This window comes from Hemicordylus capensis, chromosome 4 (genome assembly GCF_027244095.1).
Source record: "Hemicordylus capensis ecotype Gifberg chromosome 4, rHemCap1.1.pri, whole genome shotgun sequence".
NCBI classification, from domain to species: Eukaryota; Metazoa; Chordata; class Lepidosauria; order Squamata; family Cordylidae; genus Hemicordylus; species Hemicordylus capensis.
The window spans coordinates 129773589-129793129 of NC_069660.1; the positions used below are offsets into that span (position 1 = coordinate 129773589).

The 19541-nt window shown below is 42.7% G+C and overlaps 1 protein-coding gene across 2 annotated transcripts in view; it reads left to right on the forward strand.

Annotated features, from left to right (window-relative positions):
• ABCA4 (ATP binding cassette subfamily A member 4) overlaps window positions 1-19541 on the forward strand; it is a 185013-nt gene that overhangs the window by 130397 nt on the left and 35075 nt on the right. For both annotated transcript variants that reach the window (XM_053248322.1, XM_053248323.1), the window contains exons 27-33: window positions 2150-2195; window positions 4343-4569; window positions 5712-5836; window positions 7303-7401; window positions 15029-15218; window positions 17168-17262; window positions 19361-19393. In XM_053248322.1, the coding sequence (XP_053104297.1) occupies window positions 2150-2195; window positions 4343-4569; window positions 5712-5836; window positions 7303-7401; window positions 15029-15218; window positions 17168-17262; window positions 19361-19393 (815 nt within the window). The remainder of the gene's footprint in view (window positions 1-2149; window positions 2196-4342; window positions 4570-5711; window positions 5837-7302; window positions 7402-15028; window positions 15219-17167; window positions 17263-19360; window positions 19394-19541) is intronic.

Consider the following 19541-nt stretch of genomic DNA (forward strand, 5'->3'; position numbering starts at 1 on the left):
AGGGAAAGAGAATGTGTGGGCGGGCACTCTCAGCCGTGCTCAGCATGCACAATCCCACAAATGGTCCCTGAACAGGGCAGTGGTCCAGTCCTTGTTCAGTCAATGGGGACACCCAGATGTGGTCCTGTTCGCCACAGAGGAAAACAAAAAATGTGATTAGTTTGGCAGCAGGGTGAATCACAGCCATTGGGAAATGCTCTTCTACTGCCGTGGAACAAGGGCCTACTTTACCTGTTTCCCCCTCTACCATTCATACCTATACCTATGGAACTGTGAAAGATCAGAGAGGAATCGGCTGATTGCCCCCTGGTGGCCCCTTCAGGCCTGGTTCCCCGCATTACTGGACCTCTCCAAGGGTCGGTATGCGAAGCTACCTGACTGTCTGGATCTACGTACCCTGGAGCAGGGGTCAGTGTTTCATCCAGATATTCAGAGCCTTCATCTCACAGCATGGAGAATCACCTGCCGATAATCCAGGATCAGTCTGTGTTGTCATCGTGGCTGCTAGGAAGCCATCCATGCAGTGCTCTTATTCTGCAAAATGGAAGTGTTTCACTGTTTTTGCAACCACCAAGCTTGCGGACCCCAAGGATGCTCCCTTGGAGTTTATCCTTTCTTACCTGTTGCACTTGAAAAATTTAAATCTTTCTGTTCCTTCGCTAAAAGTCCACTTAGTAGCCATTGTGGCTAACATACCCTATGACCATATTTTCTCATTAGACCCTGTTAAAAAGTTTTTCAAAGGTTTGCTTTGTTTGTATCCACCAGCCCCAAGGCTGGCTCCGCCTTGGGACCTGAAATTAGTTTTATGTTCACTGATGCAGAAACCCTTTGAGCCCATAGCTTCTTGCTCCTTGAAATTACTGGCCATTAAGAAAGCCTTTCTACTGGCAATTACATCAGCCCAACAGGTATCTGAGTTAAGGGTGCCAAGAGCTGATCCCCTGTTCTTCACTTTTCAATAGGATAAGGTGCTGTTACGTCCAGACATGCAATATTTACCCAAAGTTGTGTTACAGTACCACATCTCTCGGGACATCTGCCTTCCAGTGTTCTTTCCCATGCCCTCCTCAGAAGAAGAGCATTCCTGGCATATGTTAGATGTCAACAGAGTAACAGCAGGCGAGAGAGCATGCCCTCAACTCCTGCCTGTAGGCTTCCAGTGGCATTTGGTGGGCCACTATGTGAAACAGGATGCTGGACTAGATGGGCCTTGGGTCTGATCCAGCAGGGCTGTTCTTATGCCAAGTGTGCCCTCTCCTTTTAACTCCATCGAACAAGGCCATTTTGGCAATCTCACTCCTTATTTATTTGCTATGCTGGTCCTAACAAAGGGAAGCAGATTTCCTCAAAAAAGGTTGTCTGCCTGGCTAGTGGTTGCAATTCGACAGGTCTGTGTCATTGCAAAGAAAATGCCACCACCCTCCATCAGAACACACTCGACAAGGGCTGTCGCTACTTCTACAGCTTACCTTCATGGGATTCCCCTGGATACTATCTGTACAGCAGCAACTTGGAATGGTTCACTGTCCAACACAACGTTCTTGATAACAGGTCTCGGGTGCACATGCAGTTTGGGTCAGCAGTCCTGGAATCCACCCTTCATTGATGTCTGCTACATTCACCATCCTAGTGAGTAGCTTACTAATCTCCTTAGTGTGGAGGACAATAGGACCACTATCAAGAAAGTCAGGTTGCTTACCTGTAACAGTAGTTCTTGTAGTGGTCCATTGTCCTTCACAAGTACTTTTCTCCTTCCCGCTGTAGTGGTCATTTACTTGGTTGTAGGTCGATCACGGCAGTCAGGGACAGACGGAGGTAATACCTGAGGAGGTTGTGTCACCATAGGAGGCGGGGCTACTGCTCAAAGCTCTAACAGTTCTAGAAGGTTCCCTGGAGTTAGTCTATGCAGGCACAGACATCCTTAGTGTGAAGGACAATGGACCACTACAAGAACTACTAGTACAGGTAAGCTACCTGACTTTCTTCCTTCTCCTCCTTCTCTTTTCTTGGAAATTTAATTAGTAATCAAATAATAAAAGGAGTAATGTTCTTCATTTGTATCTCACTAAGGCAGGAGGAAGATACTGTATAGAAACTCTCTTGCATGTTTTCCCTCCACAAAATAACCTAATTATATCTCTTTCAGGTTTTCCTGAAGGTCACAGAGGCTGATCCTGAAACACAGAATGCAGGTAAATACTCCATGATCCAATGATTGAGGGAAAGTTAAGCATTATGATAAACCTGCCACATCTTAATAAACTACTGATATAAAAACAAGAGCCACTAGTTCTCGCAGCCACCTGTTATTCCTCCCCATAACGTTTTAGAGCATACTCATCATGTTAAAACATTCTGTGTTTGTCATTGGCTGCCATTGATGGGAGATGGGGAACCTCAGAATATTGTGATGTCAGGACATGAGTGGATTTTTAAAAGAAGATGAGAACTAAGCAGGTGGATGCTGTTTTGGGTGATAGCCACTACGTTTAACATAATGTCTACTTCGGACTTGATGCAGTTCCCTTGGATAGTTTTCCTGCTGTTACCAATGCTGGTAGTAGCATGTTAAGAGTGACTCTGCATTTACTGTGCATGCCTATTTGAGTGATGGACAGTAGAAATTAAAAGTTCTTAATTTTGACTGGATCATGTCCCTGTTTTGTAAGCAATGGGGATTGGACTTGACTGTCAGATGCATTTAAGGAAGATTTTAAAAGTATTTATTTTTGCACAGTTTCAGAAATATTTACCAGGTGACTTGAAATCTCCAAAATGGTAGTAATATATATGTAGCACTTTCCCTCAGCACTCAGTGTCCTTCCAATATATTGTTTCAGATATTCTTCCAACAGCCTTGTAAAGAGCACCAGTATGTTATCTAGTGGGGTGCTGAGACTGAGAGATTAATGGCCTTCCCATTGTCCCCAGTGAGTTTGTGGCTGACATGAGATTTGTATTTCCCAGCATATCACCTTCACCACAGCACTAATGAACTCTAGAGATGTGCACAGAACCAGTTCAGAGGCCCTTTATGGGCCTCCGAATCAGTTCGAATGACCAGCGGTTCCGCTGGTTCAAAGGCAGGGGGTTAACTTTAAGGGTGGTGGAGGGTGCACTTATCCCTCCACTCCCCACCCCCCACTGGTGCTCCGTTTGCAAAGGATCCGTTGGGGCGTCAGCATACCTCCCTGCCACTCTGTTGCGTCATTGGAAGCTACATCAGCAGAAGTACCCAATGTGCCTGCGTGCATTGGCACACTCATACACGTCACACTCGTGTGCCCGATGCTCACGAATGAGACATGCACATGCACCAAGGCATGCAGGTGTGTTGGGTGCTTTGGCTGACATAGGGTCCAACGAGGCAGCAGGGTGGCAGGGAGCTACATGGCCGCCCCAACGGACTTTTTGCAAATGAAGCGCTGGCATGAGGGAAGCAGAGGAAGGGGTAAGCGCACCCTCCCCTGCACTTAAAGTCAACATCCCCCCCCTTCGAACTTCCCCCGCTCGGTTCTGTGCGCATCCCTACTGAACGCTGGTAGTGATTTAGAGGTCTCATCAAACTACATAAGCTTTCCATTGGAAACCTCTTCTAATGCAGAGACTGTGGCTCTGCTCCTTCTCTTGGTGCAACAAGCAGGGGAAAGGTACTTTGAGTTTTATATTGGGGGTTAGCCTAGATCCACTCAGCCATATTGCTGAATAAAATATAATGTAATGCAAATATTTGTTGACAAATGAAATCAAACTTGTATTTGGCTGACCACTTTCACCACCTAAGCCTTCTTCCAACTCTTTCAGATTTCACAGCTGGTGCCTTGGGCACAGTCCCACCTGCGGCAACCATTGTTGCCTAGCTGCCTACTTCTCCTGACTCAGCACCTTACAGATACCTTTTCCTTCCCATCTTGGCACCATCTCACTGCCAGGGTAGAAGATAAGCAGCACTCAACGTTAGGCATTCTCCAGTGCTGAAAGGCTTAGGAGACTTATTTAATATGAGGGCTGGTCACAGAAGGGCTATGTAGCTACATTAGCCATGACCCTCAGGCAATGATAGAAATCTAGAATCAAAATAGTTGTGGGAAGAAAGCTCACGACTGGTGGGAAACAAAGGGCCTGGAGCAGCTGCATTTGATGAATATGAGATCTTTAGATAATCCCTGATATCAATAGGCATAGCTGCATTTGTTGTTGCATAGGGTTAGGGAAACATATTTCCTGAAGGTTAAATTTAAATAAGCACAGAGTCCTATGATGAGCGAGACTGAAAGTATCTTTCAACCTCCCCTGAAAGGGAATAATTGATATGGTCAGTTTTATTCTCAAAATCTAGGAGCTGCACAGGAGAATGGTCTCACCATTGAAAAAACTACCAATGTACAAGAGGGAGCCCACCAAATCAATGGCACTTCTCGGACACCGGAGGCGATGGGAGATGGGAATGGAGGCAAAGGATCCAAGCAGAATAAAGGTTGTCAGCTCATCTTTCAGCAGATCAAAGCTCTTCTTATCAAACGATTCCACCATACCACCCGTAGCTTTAAAGATTTCCTTGCTCAAGTAAGTACTTATTCATCACAGTAACTTAGGTTCCTTCTGTATGGAGTTGTTGCTCTTGTTGTTATTCAATTTCTATACCGCCCTTCCAAAAATGGCTCAGGGTGGTTTACACAGATTTATAAAAGATTTGATAGTATCAATGAGGTCCAGTCTTGTTGGAAAAGCACCTCTCTGCCTTGTAGACCCAACTGTCCCTGTTCTGCAGTCATCAACTAATGAATTTGATCCCAAAGTATTCTATTCTGTTACGTATCAGCATGAAGGCAACTTGCTTGTAGTGGTAAAATTAAACTTTGAGGACTTGGAACAGAACCTTCCACATGAATATGTGATATATATGCAATTAGGAAAACACATTTCTACATGAGGAGAAAAATACAATTCTGCAGGTCCATTTGGGTAGGAATAAAGATTCCATATATAGAGACAAAGTGGTGCATAAAATCCTTCTCCTTGGTACTGAAAGCTCCATACAGATCACCAGTGGTTTCTGAGCTATCACCAGGCACTGTCTTTTTTCAGATTTTCCTCCACAATCTTGGATGCTTAAAAAATAAATAAATCTAGATTTGTAAAGAATTTCTGTATGCAGCAGATTCAGCCCATGATTATATTATTTATAGTGCAAATTATGATCACAGCCAGATAGAGTCCCAGCCCTACATTGGTTGTGCATGTGTGATCTGAGGGACAACCACATGTTACATTAAGCATAGCATCAACCTGAGTGTGCTTGTCCCTCCCCCAAATAATAGCCATGGGGGGCCCAACTCAGGACTGTAGCATGGACTGTAGCTTGGGGGAGGGGCTTTTAACCCTTTGTTCCTGCCACAGTCTTGATCTGGATTCCCTCACAGCTGCTATTTGCCAAGGGAAGGTAACTTCTTCCCTCCCAAGGGAAATAGCACCAGTTCTGGATTGGGGCCATAATGGGGGACAAACAATTCTCTTCCTACATCACAATCTCAGTCTTGCCCTCCCTCACTCCATGGCTATTATTTAGGGAGGGAAACCCATAAGCACTCCAGGGCCAATGATGTATTTGCTGTAACATGTAGTCTGACCTTGAATGGCACATAGATACCTCTAGCACACTACATGCAAAGCAGGTGACTGATGATTTCTGTGTTGCCTTCCTGCAGATTGTCCTACCTGCTAGCTTTGTGCTGCTGGCTCTGATACTCACAGTCCTCATCCCTCCATTTGGTGAATATCCCAGTTTAACTCTCCACCCCTGGATCTATGGACACCAGTTCACTTTCTTCAGGTTAGAGGACTCCTTTTTCAAAGTAGACCTGACCCTCTTGTTTTCCTAGATATCATGTGTGATGGCTTGTTGCTGAGATGACATTAGTTTTCTTTTGCTTTTTTCAGTATAAATCAAATGTGGCTCAGGTCAATAGTTACTCATTGGAATTCATCTTCAAACATTTTCAGACTGTTCATAGTTTCTTCTCCAGGCTTAGATTTTGTATCTTCCTTCTGGCTAGTTTGTGTCATGTTTGTGAAGTAATGTTAGCATTTCCTTAACCGTGTTCTAGTATTGTTGCTAGCTAATTGGGTTGATCCTTTCAATCTTGTGTTTGAGATCTGTGTTTTGCTCCAGGTTCTTCAGCTTCAATATAATAACAAGTTTGCCATCTACTGATTTCTCTTTGTTTCTATACAGACTTGCTTCTCTAAATAGCTAAGAGGTGCAAGATTCAAATTGTGCAGATCTGGATAAACAGGAATCTTTGTTGCTGGGGGCCATTTAATATGATCTCAAAGATAAAAATACGCTGTGACTGGAGGGGCAGGTATCTTGCACACACACCCCTACATGCACATGTGACGTGTTGTGCATGCCCCATATGCACATATTTTGACCTCAAAAGATGAGTGGATCGATCATAGGAATCTGGTACATAATAAAGAAAGTTGGATGAGTTTATGAACGTTACATGATACCTTATGAGCATGTAAAGGTTGCAAACATGAACCTACCACTTATATAGCCTTTCCAGATTTCAGCTTATACAAACCAACCCATAGAATTAGGCTAATGTGGAGCTCTGAAATATGTAGGTATTTGGACAAACAGAATATATGGCTAGGCAAGGTTGAGAAAAGGGATAGCTGAATAACAGTTCACATGTGTCTGACATAAACAATTGCCCACTTGTTAATGAGTAAAGTGTCTGTGTTTCTGTGTGGTTTGCTTCTTGTTATGTTTTGAAATCAGTGCCTTGGTGATGGCAAAAATGCCCATTGTGTTTTCCTTCTCATAATCCTTTTAAATAGTCTTTGCCCCTTATCCTATTATGGACACCTGATTATTAGTATCTGCTGTGATTCCATTCTACCTGTGTGATCATCTACTGCATAACTTCTGTAGTCCTGCTAAGCAAAGAGGCACCTTTTTACCATGGTGATTCTCTTTATTTAGCAGGGGGAGACTAACTGGCCCTATCCACCCCCAGCACAGTACTTCCACTGTTGCTGGGGTCTATCTTATGTTTCTTTTTAGAATGTGAGCCCTTTGGGGACAGGGTTTCATCTTATTTGTTTGTTATTTCTCAGTGTAAACCGCCCTGAGCCATTTTTGGAAGGGCGGTATAGAAATTGAAAGAATAATAATAATAATAATAATAATAATAATAATAATAATAACAACAACAACAACAACAACAACAACAACAACTTCTGTAGTCAATGTCTTTTAATAGCTTAAATCTTATCCAATCTCATTAGCAATGAACAACCTGGAAATGAGCAGATGCTTTCTCTTATTGATGCCTTCTTAAATAAACCAGGATTTGGAAATCGTTGCTTGAACAAAGAGCCCCTCCAGTAAGTCACTTTGTTGTTTCTCTGTATAGTAGTAAGATAAGGTCTATAGTACAAGAAACAGGAGTAACTAGCCTTGATGTTTCCCAACAAATTAAAACCTCAGATAATTATATTTCAATATAATGCAGGAAGCCAATGGCCATCTATATTCTGGTATTCTGTGGCTGCCGACTGCCTTACCTCTTGTACCATTTTGCCTCTCTGGGTTTCCATCCCAACATGGTCTAGATTTATCAGAACCTTTATTTTCTGCTTTTCTTTCTACCTGTTCCATTACTCCCTACATTATTTCCTTCATTACTCCCTGCATTCTCTTCCAAGCATACAAGGAGGGAAAAAGTTGGAATTATAGGATCTGGATTGCGATCGATTGAGCTCCTTTATAAATGGGTTCTGCGCCTGCAGGGAATCCCTTGGTGTGGAGTACCACAGCTCCTCGTGGTGTTTCAGCCCCACTTCACGTGACCACGTGGCTGCTGTTTAAGGTGGGAAGAAACACCGCTCCCTCAGTTTTCTTTTTGACTGCTGTAGCAATCAGGCACTCGGTTGCTGTAGCTCCCCATTTTGGTTCCCTCATGGGTGAGAGTTTATATTTAAAAAAAAAGAAGACTGATTTTTCTGGCTAACGACTTCAGACTTTGAATATTGACGATGAACATGGATGTTCCAAAGAAAGCGGACAAAAAATCAGAAAAGAAAATCTTTAAATGCTGGTCCAAGTGTGGTTCTTAACTGCCTTCTCAGGACAGCCACAACCTGTCCCTTATCTGCCTTGGAGAAGTGCACAACACCTCAATATGTAAAGTCTGTATGTCTTTTTCGAAACAGACTAGTCACAATAGGCAGCTCTGCTTCTTGCAAGCTGCCCTTCATGATGATGCCTTAAGTCCCCCGGCTCCATCAACATCGAAGCACAGAGCAGGCTCATTGACTAAGTGTCCGGGCCAGAGGACTGCACATGGTCAGTCTAAATACTCATTGCATCCATTTAAATCACCAAAGCCGCTGAAAAGATTGAAAGACAGAATGGCAGAGGGCAGGGCTTCAAAGAAAAAAATGAAAGGCTTCAGCACTGGAAAAGACGCCTTCACCATCAAAACTCCAGGACATCGTCATAACATCGGTATCAATGCCAAGAGTACTGCCAATGGAACAGCCATCGACACCTAGAGGACCCTCAACATCAACTGGCTCACAGGGCGTCCAGTGATTTCTAGAGCGGCACAGAGTGCTTGGGCGGTGGTGCACACTTCAGTCCCAACATCAAAAAGGCTAGAGGGACTTTACAGGGTTCAAGAAGGTGACAACACTTATCTGCAGAAACATCCAGTGCCTAATTCGCTCAGTATAGATTGCGCCACTATATCAAAATCTGAATGTAGACACACCACTACTGCAGACAAAGAGGGCAAGAAGTTAGATGTGATGGGCAGGAAATTTTATTCTATGGCCTGCCTATCAGTTAAGATTGCCAACTACTCCGCCTGCATGGCAAAATATAACCATTCACTGTGGGACACTCTAGAACAAGATTTGGACAACCTCTCTCCAGAGGAACTTAGGACTCCCTTTAGGAAAACCTTAACAAAATCTACAGCTCTGACTCATTAGCAGTTAAGTACAGGGAAGCATCTGGCTGAATCAGAATCTAGAACATGGCCATATCTAGGCATCATGCCTGGCTTAGGTCAGCCACCCTTCAAGCAGATATGAAGGAGGAGATCGAAGGGCTTCCCTTGGATGGCAAAAGCCTCTTTTCGGAGGAAAAAGATTCCACCATGGAAAAATTAAAGAAATCAAATTTTACCACTAAAACTTTTACTTCAGCATCTACGTCATCTTACACTACTAAATACAAACCTAACAACAGACAAAGATCAGGTTACAAGCAGTAAGACAGGAGGGACTACAGAAAGTCCTATCAACTTTATAACAAGCATGCCTAACAGGTCAAGCACAAAGGAAACCTGAATCGACGTACTAAACAGCCTAGGGCCCAAAAACAGCATCTTTGAAGAATGGGCCAGCCCTCCACACCAGCTTCCATCATCATACCTCAACCAATCCAAATCAGATGCCAAAACCAACCTTGTGGCACCATAGATAATTGCCAATTCCATCCTTCAGCACTAATAACATCAATGGTGTTTGCCAATGCATCTGCATGGCACCGCATAACATCGGACTGATGGGTCTTGAAAACAATGTCTGCAGGCTATGCCATGGAGTTCAAGGTGAAGCCAGTATTCTAGGCTTGACTACTGTAAAGCACGCTATGTGAGACTGCCTTTGTACGTCGTTTGGAAACTACAATTGGTACAGAATGCAGCAGTCAGATTGGTCTCTGGGTTTATCTGAAGGGACCATATAACACGATTCTAAAAGAACTGCACTAGCTGCCGATGTTTCCGAATGAAATACAGTGGTCCCTCGACTTACAAACTACTCGACATAAGTATTTTTCGAGTTACAAACGGCAGTTTTAGATCCGGTTTTAGATGCGGTTTTTTCGACTTACAAATTTTTAGATGGGGTTTCCTCGACTTACAAATTTTTAGATGGGGTTTCCTCGACTTACGAATTTTACATGCGGTTTCCTTGACTTGCCTGCCTGTTTACTGCCTGTTTATTCTTGAAAAGAAATGTTCCTGTGCAGTTTGCAAGCCTTACTGGGGGTCTGGGTCTTTTTTCTAGGCTCCGGAACGCATTAATCCGTTCCCAATGCATTCCTATGGGAAACCACTTTTCGACTTACGAATTTTTCGACTTACAAATGTGCATTCGGAACGGATTAATTTCGTAAGTAGAGGGACCACTGTACAAAGTGCTGGTTATTACCTATAAGGCCCTTAACGGCTTAGGTCCAGGGTACTTAAAAGAGTGCCTTCTCCATTGTGAACCCTGTCGCCTATTAAGATCATCTGGAGAGGTCTGGTTATGGTTGCCGCCAACCCGTTTGGTGGCAACTTGGGTCCGGGCCGTCTCTGTGATTGCCCCAGGGCTTTGGAAAGCACTCACTGCTGAAATAAGAGCATTTCTGTTTGCTTTTAGGAGAACCTTGAAGACGTTCCTGTTTCCGCAGGCTTTTAACTGAAATTTTAATTTTAAATTTTAATGTGTATTTTTATCTATTGTGATTTTTGTCTGTTTTTATATTGTTTTAATCTGAACACCACCTAGAGATTTCTATACTTGGTGGTATAGAAATTCAATCAATCAATCAATATTCAAGGGTGTATACTTTACAAGGGTTACCCTAGCTCTGCTGAAAGAGGTGAAGGAGTTTTTAGCAAAAGGGGGAATAGTCCTTGTGTGGTGGGCATGCAGGCGGGAGGGATTCTACTCCCTCTACTTCCAGATCCCCCAAAGGGGTGGTGGTGGAATACGTCCAATAATGGGCCTGAGACATCTAAACAAATTGATCCGTGTAAAGAAGTTCCGAATGACAGACGGCGTTGCAGGACATTCTACCACTCTTGCATCAAGAATGGTTGCTTGAGGCTTATTTTCACATTGGAATTCGGAAAATGCACAGGAAGTATCTAAGATTCACAGTGGGCAACTCAATCTATCAATACAAGGTTCTGCCCTTTGGCCTCTGCACTGCCCCTCACATATTCACCAAGTACATGGCGGTAATTGTTGTGCACCTGAGAACAAGGGGAATTGCAATCTTCCTGTATCTGAACGATTGGCTTCTGGCATCCAGAAACAAGGAGAGTTACGTATCTATTGCATCTATTATGTATCTATTGCAACTTCTCCAAGAACTAGGCGTAGATGTGAACTGGGGAAAAATCCCACCTAGGCCCAGTGACGACGATAGCCTATATAGGAGCGATCTTAGGCACTCAAGCAGGAAGGACATACTTACCTCAGGAAAGCTTCCAGTCCATCAAGGAACTAATCTGGTATTTACTGTACCTCCAGTTCAACATGCTCAAAACATTCAGCATCTCCGGGGCCTGATGGCCTCCTGCAAGACAACAGTCCATTATACTCGCTTAAAAATGAGGAAGTTACAACTATGGTTCCTCTCCGTTTTCTGTCCAAATGTGGACAGCCCTCTGCACAGACTCACTATTCACCCGAAGTCCTTCATTCTCTATGCTGGTGGGCATGCCCAGAGAACTGCTGCAGGCCATCCCATTCCAAGGCTTCACCAAGATAAGGCTGTGTCATAGCTCAGAGGAGGAACGGGAGGACTTGGTTGGGAGAACAGGCTCAGAAGCACAGCAGGATTTGGCTTTGAGAACAAACACTGAAGCTGAGCTGGATCGGCAACAGACAGGAGTATCTGGACAGCTGACAGAAATGAGGGCTGAGGAGGAGGAAGCTGGAATTTCACCTGTGTTAAAAAGACGTCTCAAGAGAAAGGCTCAGTGGGAGACACGCAGGCACAAGATCTCACAGGAGAGGCAATAGAAATGCTGAGTCAGGAAAGCCTGATTGACTGCCGGTTATCTCAAGCCATATATCAAGCTGACGTGGTTTCTAAGTCAGCACTGTCAGCAACTATGCCTTTTTTCGCAGACAGTGTCCTCGTATTTGTAATTACTCAATATTCTCTGTTTCAGCCTGTCTTTGTTCTGTTCTTCTTTGCTCCTTTATTTCAGTTATTATTCAGTTATTGTAGAGGGGGGTACCTAGTTTAGTTTCAAGGGACTTTCTTTTGTTTATAATACTTTATCTTGAGAGTCATTATTCGTTTTCGTTCATGCAGCTAAGCTGCTTCTCTTATCTACAGAACTTTATTTTGATTCACACAAGCAGAGCTGAAGGGATCGTAAATCCTGTCGGGTAAGCCATGCCAACAGATTTACAACAGGCTGAGAGAGATTCCTGCCTGTAACCCTGGAGAAGCCACTGCCAGTCTGTGTAGACAATACTGAGCTAGATAGACCAATGGTCTGACTCAGTATATGGCAACTTCCTATGTTCCTATAAGTGACAACAGATGCCTGTATGACAGGATGGGGAGGACACTGCAATGGCAACAAGCTGCAAGGCCGATGGAGCTACCACCAAAGGCAGTTTCATATCAACTACTTGGAACTTATGCCAGTTTTTCAGACTGAAGGGCCAAATCGTGCAAGTGCAACTGGACAATACTACTGCAATTGTATATCTGAACACGCAAGGAGGGACAGTCTCAAGGTCTCTATGTGCCTTAAGCATTCAGCTCTGGCATTGGTGCATCCGCAATCACATCCATCCTCATGCAATTCATATAAAATGGATGGACAGTGTGCTTGCAGACTTGAGTCACTCGTTTTTCCACAGGGATCAACAGGAGTGGGAAGTGCACTCAAGACATTTGACTCCAATATTCAGAGCCTGGGGCTGGCCTCTGATAGACCAACATCATTCAATACCATGTGCAAGAACTACTGTTCCAGGGTGGGACATGATCCATTGTCCCTGGGGGATGCATTCCAGATGGACTGGACCAAAGAACTCTCATGCATGTACCTTCCACATCCACTCTTAGGAAGGGTGGTGATGAGACTTCTAGCTTATCCAGCAGCATGCATTCTGATAAACTCCATGGTGGCCAAAGCAGTGTTGGTTTCCACTAGTACTCAGACTGTCTCACTACAGGTCCAGAAGACTTTCACCACAATGCCCAGATCTTCTGTCACGAGAAGGCGGACAGATGCTACACCACGACATAGCCACTTTAAAACTAACAGACCGTATAAGCATGCATATGTATTCAGTACTTGGTTTGGGCCCCTTTTGCAGCAATTACTGCCTCAATGCGGCGTGGCATGGATGCTATCAGCCTGTGGCACTGATGAGGTGTTATGGAAGACCAGGATGCTTCAATAGCGGCCTTCAGCTCTTCTGCATTGTTTGGTCTCATGTCTCTCATCCTTCTCTTGGCAATGCCCCATAGATTCTCTATGGGGTCAGGTCAGGCGAGTTTGCTGGCCAATCAAGCACAGTACACTTTTCAGAGGTCCGATATTGTTCTATTCTACAATCCTTGTCTTCTTGGTTCCATGTAATATTCTAATTTTCTGGGATTGTGGATTTGGGGTTTTCATGAGCTGTACGCCATGATCATCACAATTATAACAAATTAAGGCTTGACTTATCTCGCTTTGCATGTAATGTGTCTGTCTCATATATCAGTTTCACCTTTTAATTTGCATTACTGAAATTAATGGACTTTTGCATGATATTCTAATTTTCCGAGTTTCACCTGTATGTGGTATCAGCAGCCCATTTATCTGGCACATCCTTCAAAGACATTTGCAAGGCAGCAATGTGGTCATTGGACTACCCCTTTGTGAAACATTATGCCATTGACTTGTGCTCTGCAGTGGAGGCAAATTTGGGGAGAGCTATTTTTTAAAGGGTGCTGCAGTAACTACTGCTCCCTCCTCCTGGTTGAACTAACTATACACCCATTTCTAATGGAGCACAATGGATCACATTCCAGATAAACAGGTTCCTCCCCTGTAACTTTTGATCTGGTAGTAATCCATTGACATCCATTAGACTCTCCCATACCTCCCCACTGATGTAGTTCGAGTCTCTGTAATAGAACTCACCTGTTACTTACTCAAAGAATGGTTGACTGCTCCAGTGGTCATCCAGGAACTGAGGGAGCAGTTTTTCTTCCCGCTTTAAATAGCAGTCACATGGGGCAGGGTTGAAATGCCACAAGGAGCTGTGGTACTCCACACTGAGGGATTCCATGCAGGCTCTGAACCCATTTCTAATGGATGTCAATGGATCACTACCAGATCATGTTACAGGTGAGCAACCTGTTTCTCTCTGTTGCAGCTGGACTAAGGAATTCCTGCCTTAAGGGATTAAAAATGGTGGCAGCCCATTCCTCTGGTGGGTGTCCTGAAGGAGGAAATGTAGCTGGAACAAGAAGAAATAGTTCAGTTTAATTTGTCTTGGCCATAAGCCATAAGAAGAAGAAATAAATAAGAAAGTGGATCATCCCTTGTATTTGGTATCCTTGGGGAGCTAGCCAAATAAATGCTGGATAGAAACAAGTGTTGACAGTGACTCACAGCTAGAGCAAAACAGACCAGCCTAAGAGGATGAAAATATGAAATACAAAAGAGGAAGGGCTGAGTGCTGGGATTCTTGGGAGTTTGATATTTTAAACACAAACCAGTCCCGCCAACCACTTTCTGAATGGGAATGAATGGCAGACAGGCATTTAATCTCTGTGTGAATCTTGAAGTCCACAGTCTAGATATGCCCAGCTGGTTTAATAGTCATTCAATGACCCAACAGAACCAAAGAAACTACACCACTGTGAGGCTAGGGATCTCTAATGGAGAATGCCAGTTTCTTCACCAAATTGCAGATCCCATGATTCTTCAATAGAAATTGTTACAATTAAACAGGTATAAAGCCAATATCAGTTTGTAGTTTATTTAGGTCTTTTGTATACATGTAGATATTAGCTTATCTGATGGATGGACTTGAATTTTATTCATTTGTCTTTGCGATATAGTCAGGCACCACTCCTTTTAACTGTTGGCAGTGTGAAAATGAAAAGTACATGAAATGAAAAGATGAAAAGTATGTAAACAGTAGAATTCTGCAAGCCAGCCTGATTAGTAAAAGACACTGTGTCCTCTGTATTCCTGTATAGGAACTATCCTTGTATTAATACATCAGCTGCTTGGAAGACACCACCTGTTTCTTATAATGTATCGGCCCTTTTCCAAACCAATAAGTGGAGCCCTGACAACCCTTCGCCCTCCTGCAGATGCAGCACCCAGAAGAAACTCACTATGCTACCTGAGTGCCCTTTGGGAGCTGGAGGACTTCCTCCTCGACAGGTACTAAGCATTGTTTGGTTGCTGTTCACTGATATGAAACACAGTGTATGTTAAAGGATGGTCTGTTGAGCATTCTTACATCACCTGATTGACTGTGGAATAAGGTTTGTTCCAATTGTTCTCAAATGTTGTCATAGTAGTTCTCAGACAAAGTGAAGAATCAGGTTGCTTGCATCTCTCCAAATGTAGGCAAACTAGGCCACAGAGCTAGGTAGAACAGTGGGAAAGGAAATTAAGGAATTAAAGCAGGACAATAGGAACACAGAACATAGGAAGCTGCCTTATACCAAGTCAACCCATTGGTCCCCCTAGCTCAGTATTGTCTCCACTGGCTGGCAGTGACTCTCTGGAGTTTCAGGCAGGAGTCTCTCCCAGCCTTACCTGGAGATGCCAAGAATTGAACCTGGGGACTTCTGCCTGCTGCAAAGCAGATGTTCTTCCACAGAGCTACAGTACAGTTTATCATCCCATTTGCAAATTCTTGTTCCAATCTTTTTCCATGGCCCCATCAGAACATTCTTATTCGACATTTACAGAGGTGTGCCTCATCATGCTGAAACACTTGCCTCTTCAGTTCTCAACTACCTGCACACTTACCTACAAGCTACTGAGTGATCTATGAATTATAGCTTCCTGTGTAAGTGGGGCAGAGTTAATAGAATCTCTACAGTCAAATTAGTGATTTGACTGTAGATTTAGACTTTAAGACATACAATCATATTTCACTTTTGGTTTCTTTGACAAAACGAAAAACCAGTGTGGTGTTAATTTAAATATAGGTTTTACATTTTTATGTTGTGTGTCTGCCTTTAAAAACCCAGCATGGAAGAAGTGATGATTTTTTTATATTTTAAAATGGGGATTCTTTTATATTTAGCAGGGGCAGAGTAACTGGCCCTATCAAATTTCAGCACAGCATCCCTCTCGTGTCTGTTGCTGGTGCTACCTTATGTTTCTTTTTAGATTGTGAGCCTTTTTGGTGCAATAGCCTTATTATGGAATTGTTTGCTTTTAAATAGATTTCATCCATTGTACAGACCTGCATCAAAATCTGCATTTATGGACTCAAGAGAGAGCGTTTTAGGCGTGTTGTCTGCTTTCTGCCTCAATTCCCTTGCCTCATGTGTTAAATGGGAATCAAGATGACCTACTTCACATAGCTGTTGCAAAAACAGAAAGACTATATAATGTCATTATTAAAATTTAATGATTCTCTAAGAGGTGTATTTGTTAATACATTATCATCAGTTTGGTAATTGCCAAACTAGGTATTGTGATATCATCTCCTTTTCTAAGAAACACGGATGTGCAGGAAAATTAAAGGCAGTCTATAACTCTGAAAAACTCTTTTTGAGAGAGCTTCTTTTTGGAGACTAATCACAATCTCTTATTTCAAATAAATTGTCTTGTATGGTCTTGTCGTCTTCTTGATGATGGGCAATGCTGCCACTCTGTGGCCAAATTCAGAAGCTACTTCACATTTGTATAACTCTCATTGTTTTGTGGCATTGTTTGTGTGTGGTTATCAAGCCACAAAAGTTTTAAGGAAATGTAGCTCTCAGCCAGGAGAGCCTTTTTGTTTGGGTTTCAAATGTCTCTGGCATTCATTATTAGAGTGAGGCTCACCAAAGCTTACAAATCTTTTGGCAGCCTTCAGCGAAACTGGAATGGCTTTTGGTTGCAAATCTCTGTTATTTTATGTGATTTGAAATCAAGCCACAAAGAGGCCAGCAGTTTCTTTTGAAGCCCCTAAGTGCAGGCAGAGCAGTTCTCTGGTTTCAGCAGAGTAGCAATTTTTCACTTAAATCAAAAGATCACTTTTACAACACACTTTTCCTGCCCTTGCATCTCTGAACTTCCAGATCTTAATCAGGGAGAGTTTAATGTCAGTGTTGGTGGGATTTTTTCCCCCTTTTCATGAATCAGTTTCATTTTTCTTTGCCTTTCAGAGAGTTCAACATAGCACAGAAATTCTTCAAGATCTCACTTACCGAAACATTTCAGATTTCCTGGTGAAAACCTACCCCAACCTCATAAGAAGCAGGTCAGGATCCTTCAGTGAATCAATATTCAGACTAAGGGTCTTATGCAAATCTATGGCAGCTTGCATAGATTAATGCGCTGAACAGAATCTTGAAATGGTCTTCTGAATACCAAATTCACTGTTCAGTTCTCTGTTAATTACTACACTGAAAGTGAAGTCCTATGGGTGTTCACTTAGAAGTAAGTTTCACTGGCTAACATGTTGCACAGTCTCACACTGGCATTCTTGATTAGCCTGTGCTGCTGTGGAAGGAAGCACTGTGGAAGGAAGCACTTGTGCAGTGCTAAGGAAGCACTGCACAAGATTGCAAGTATGCAAATACTTAAAGTTGCACACTGATGTTTCAGGAGCACAACGTTTATTGTTTCCAATGGAAATTGACTTGTATAGTTAATGAATCGCGCAGATTGATGAGCAGGAAGTCTACATTTACTTAATTAGATGTAACGGGATTGTTAAGATATTCTAAAAACCAATAAATATTTTAAAAAGCAAAAGAAATTGTGCTCCCAAAGTGCTGACATGCAACTTTAAGTATTTACACACTTGTGCTCTTGCACAAGATCACCAGCACTTCCTTAGATGCCCGCAGTACTTCAGGACAATAAAAAACTGTAGCATAATTCTGCACAACATGTTGGCTGCTATATCCAGGGGCTTACTCCCTTGAAAATGTATTTAGGATTGCAGCCTAAGTGAAATAACTGTGGTATATAAGCCCCAGCAATAGCCCAATTTTATGTATAGAGAGGTGTGTGCAAACCAATTGATTTCAGTGAATTTAATAATCCTGAATCTGCACAGGATTGGGTTTTGAGGGGCAAGCTGCATATTACCACCCACAAATGTGTTTAATGGAGCAGTGGGGTGTGTGTGTGTGTGTGTTTATTTATTTAATGAAAAACAGCTTTGAGGTGTGATATGAATAGATCTCCTGTCTTTGTTCTTCTCTTCAGTATTATAGCCTTCCAAGGCTGCATTTCATTTTTTTTTTTTTGGTCAGGTTTCGTTATCCACCCCCAGCACAGTACCTCCAGTGACTGCTGCTGGTGTCTATCTTATGGGTTTTTTTAGTGTTGCTGGTGTCTATCTTATGTTTTTTTAGATTGTGAGCCCTTTGAGGACAGGGATCCATCTTATTTCTTTATTATTTCTCTATGTAAACCGCCCTGAGCCATTTTTGGAAGGGCGGTATAGAAACTGAATTATTATTTCTTGTTTACACAGTCAGACAGGTGTTATTGACTGGTTTGTTTTATCCAGACATCGAGTCCTTCCCAAGGACCTGGGATGGCTGAATTTTATTGTCAGTTGTTATAGATATCGTCGCAGAATATAGGCTGTTCCCAGTAAAGCTGCTTTTTGTAATTGGCTGATGGTGATTTCTGTGGCCCCTATGGTGTTGAGGTGCTCTTCAAGGTCTTTTGGAACTGCACCCAGGGCACCAATGACCACTGGGATTATTTTGGTCTTTTTCTGCCACAGCCTTTCAATTTCAATTTGTAGATCTTTGTATTTGGTGATTTTTTCTATTTCTTTTTCTTCTATTCTGCTATCCCCTGGTATTGCTATGTCGATTATTTTGACTTGTTTTTCTTTCTTCTCGACTACAGTTATATCTGGTGTATTGTGTGGCAGATGTTTGTCTGTTTGTAGTCGGAAGTCCCATAATATTTTTACATCTTCATTTTCGACCACTTTTTCAATTTTATGGTCCCACCAATATTATGATTATGATGATGATGATGATGATGATGATGATGATGATGATGATTATTGGCCCTGTCCATGTAACCCATTGTACCCGGTCCAACTGGTATGCTTGTCAGTTCTGTACAGATGTAAGGTGAATTTGTGAAGGTCAGAAGTGGGGTTAGAGAATGCAATCCCACTCCCCTCCACCATGCATTCACTGGTCATCTGAATAGGGCTTATGCATCCTTGTCAGTCTCAGCAAAAATAAATATCCACAAAATTCCCAGGTGGTTGATTCAGCAGCTTGCTGAGGCATAGCTTTAACTTGGTGTATGAAAGAACCTGAGTAAGTTTGGAATATGAAAGCATAGTATAACGTTAATATTTTTATTTTCTTTTACAGTTTGAAGAGCAAATACTGGGTCAATGAGAAAAGGTAGAAAACTGTTCGAACATCCTGTGGATCTTCTGTTGAATTTTAGAGCCTCAAATAGTGAATGACACAGAGCATGACATAGAAAGTCAAATAGCATTCTTCCTGTAATATCTGTGGTACGCTATGGGTGCTTTCTATGGTGTTCTTA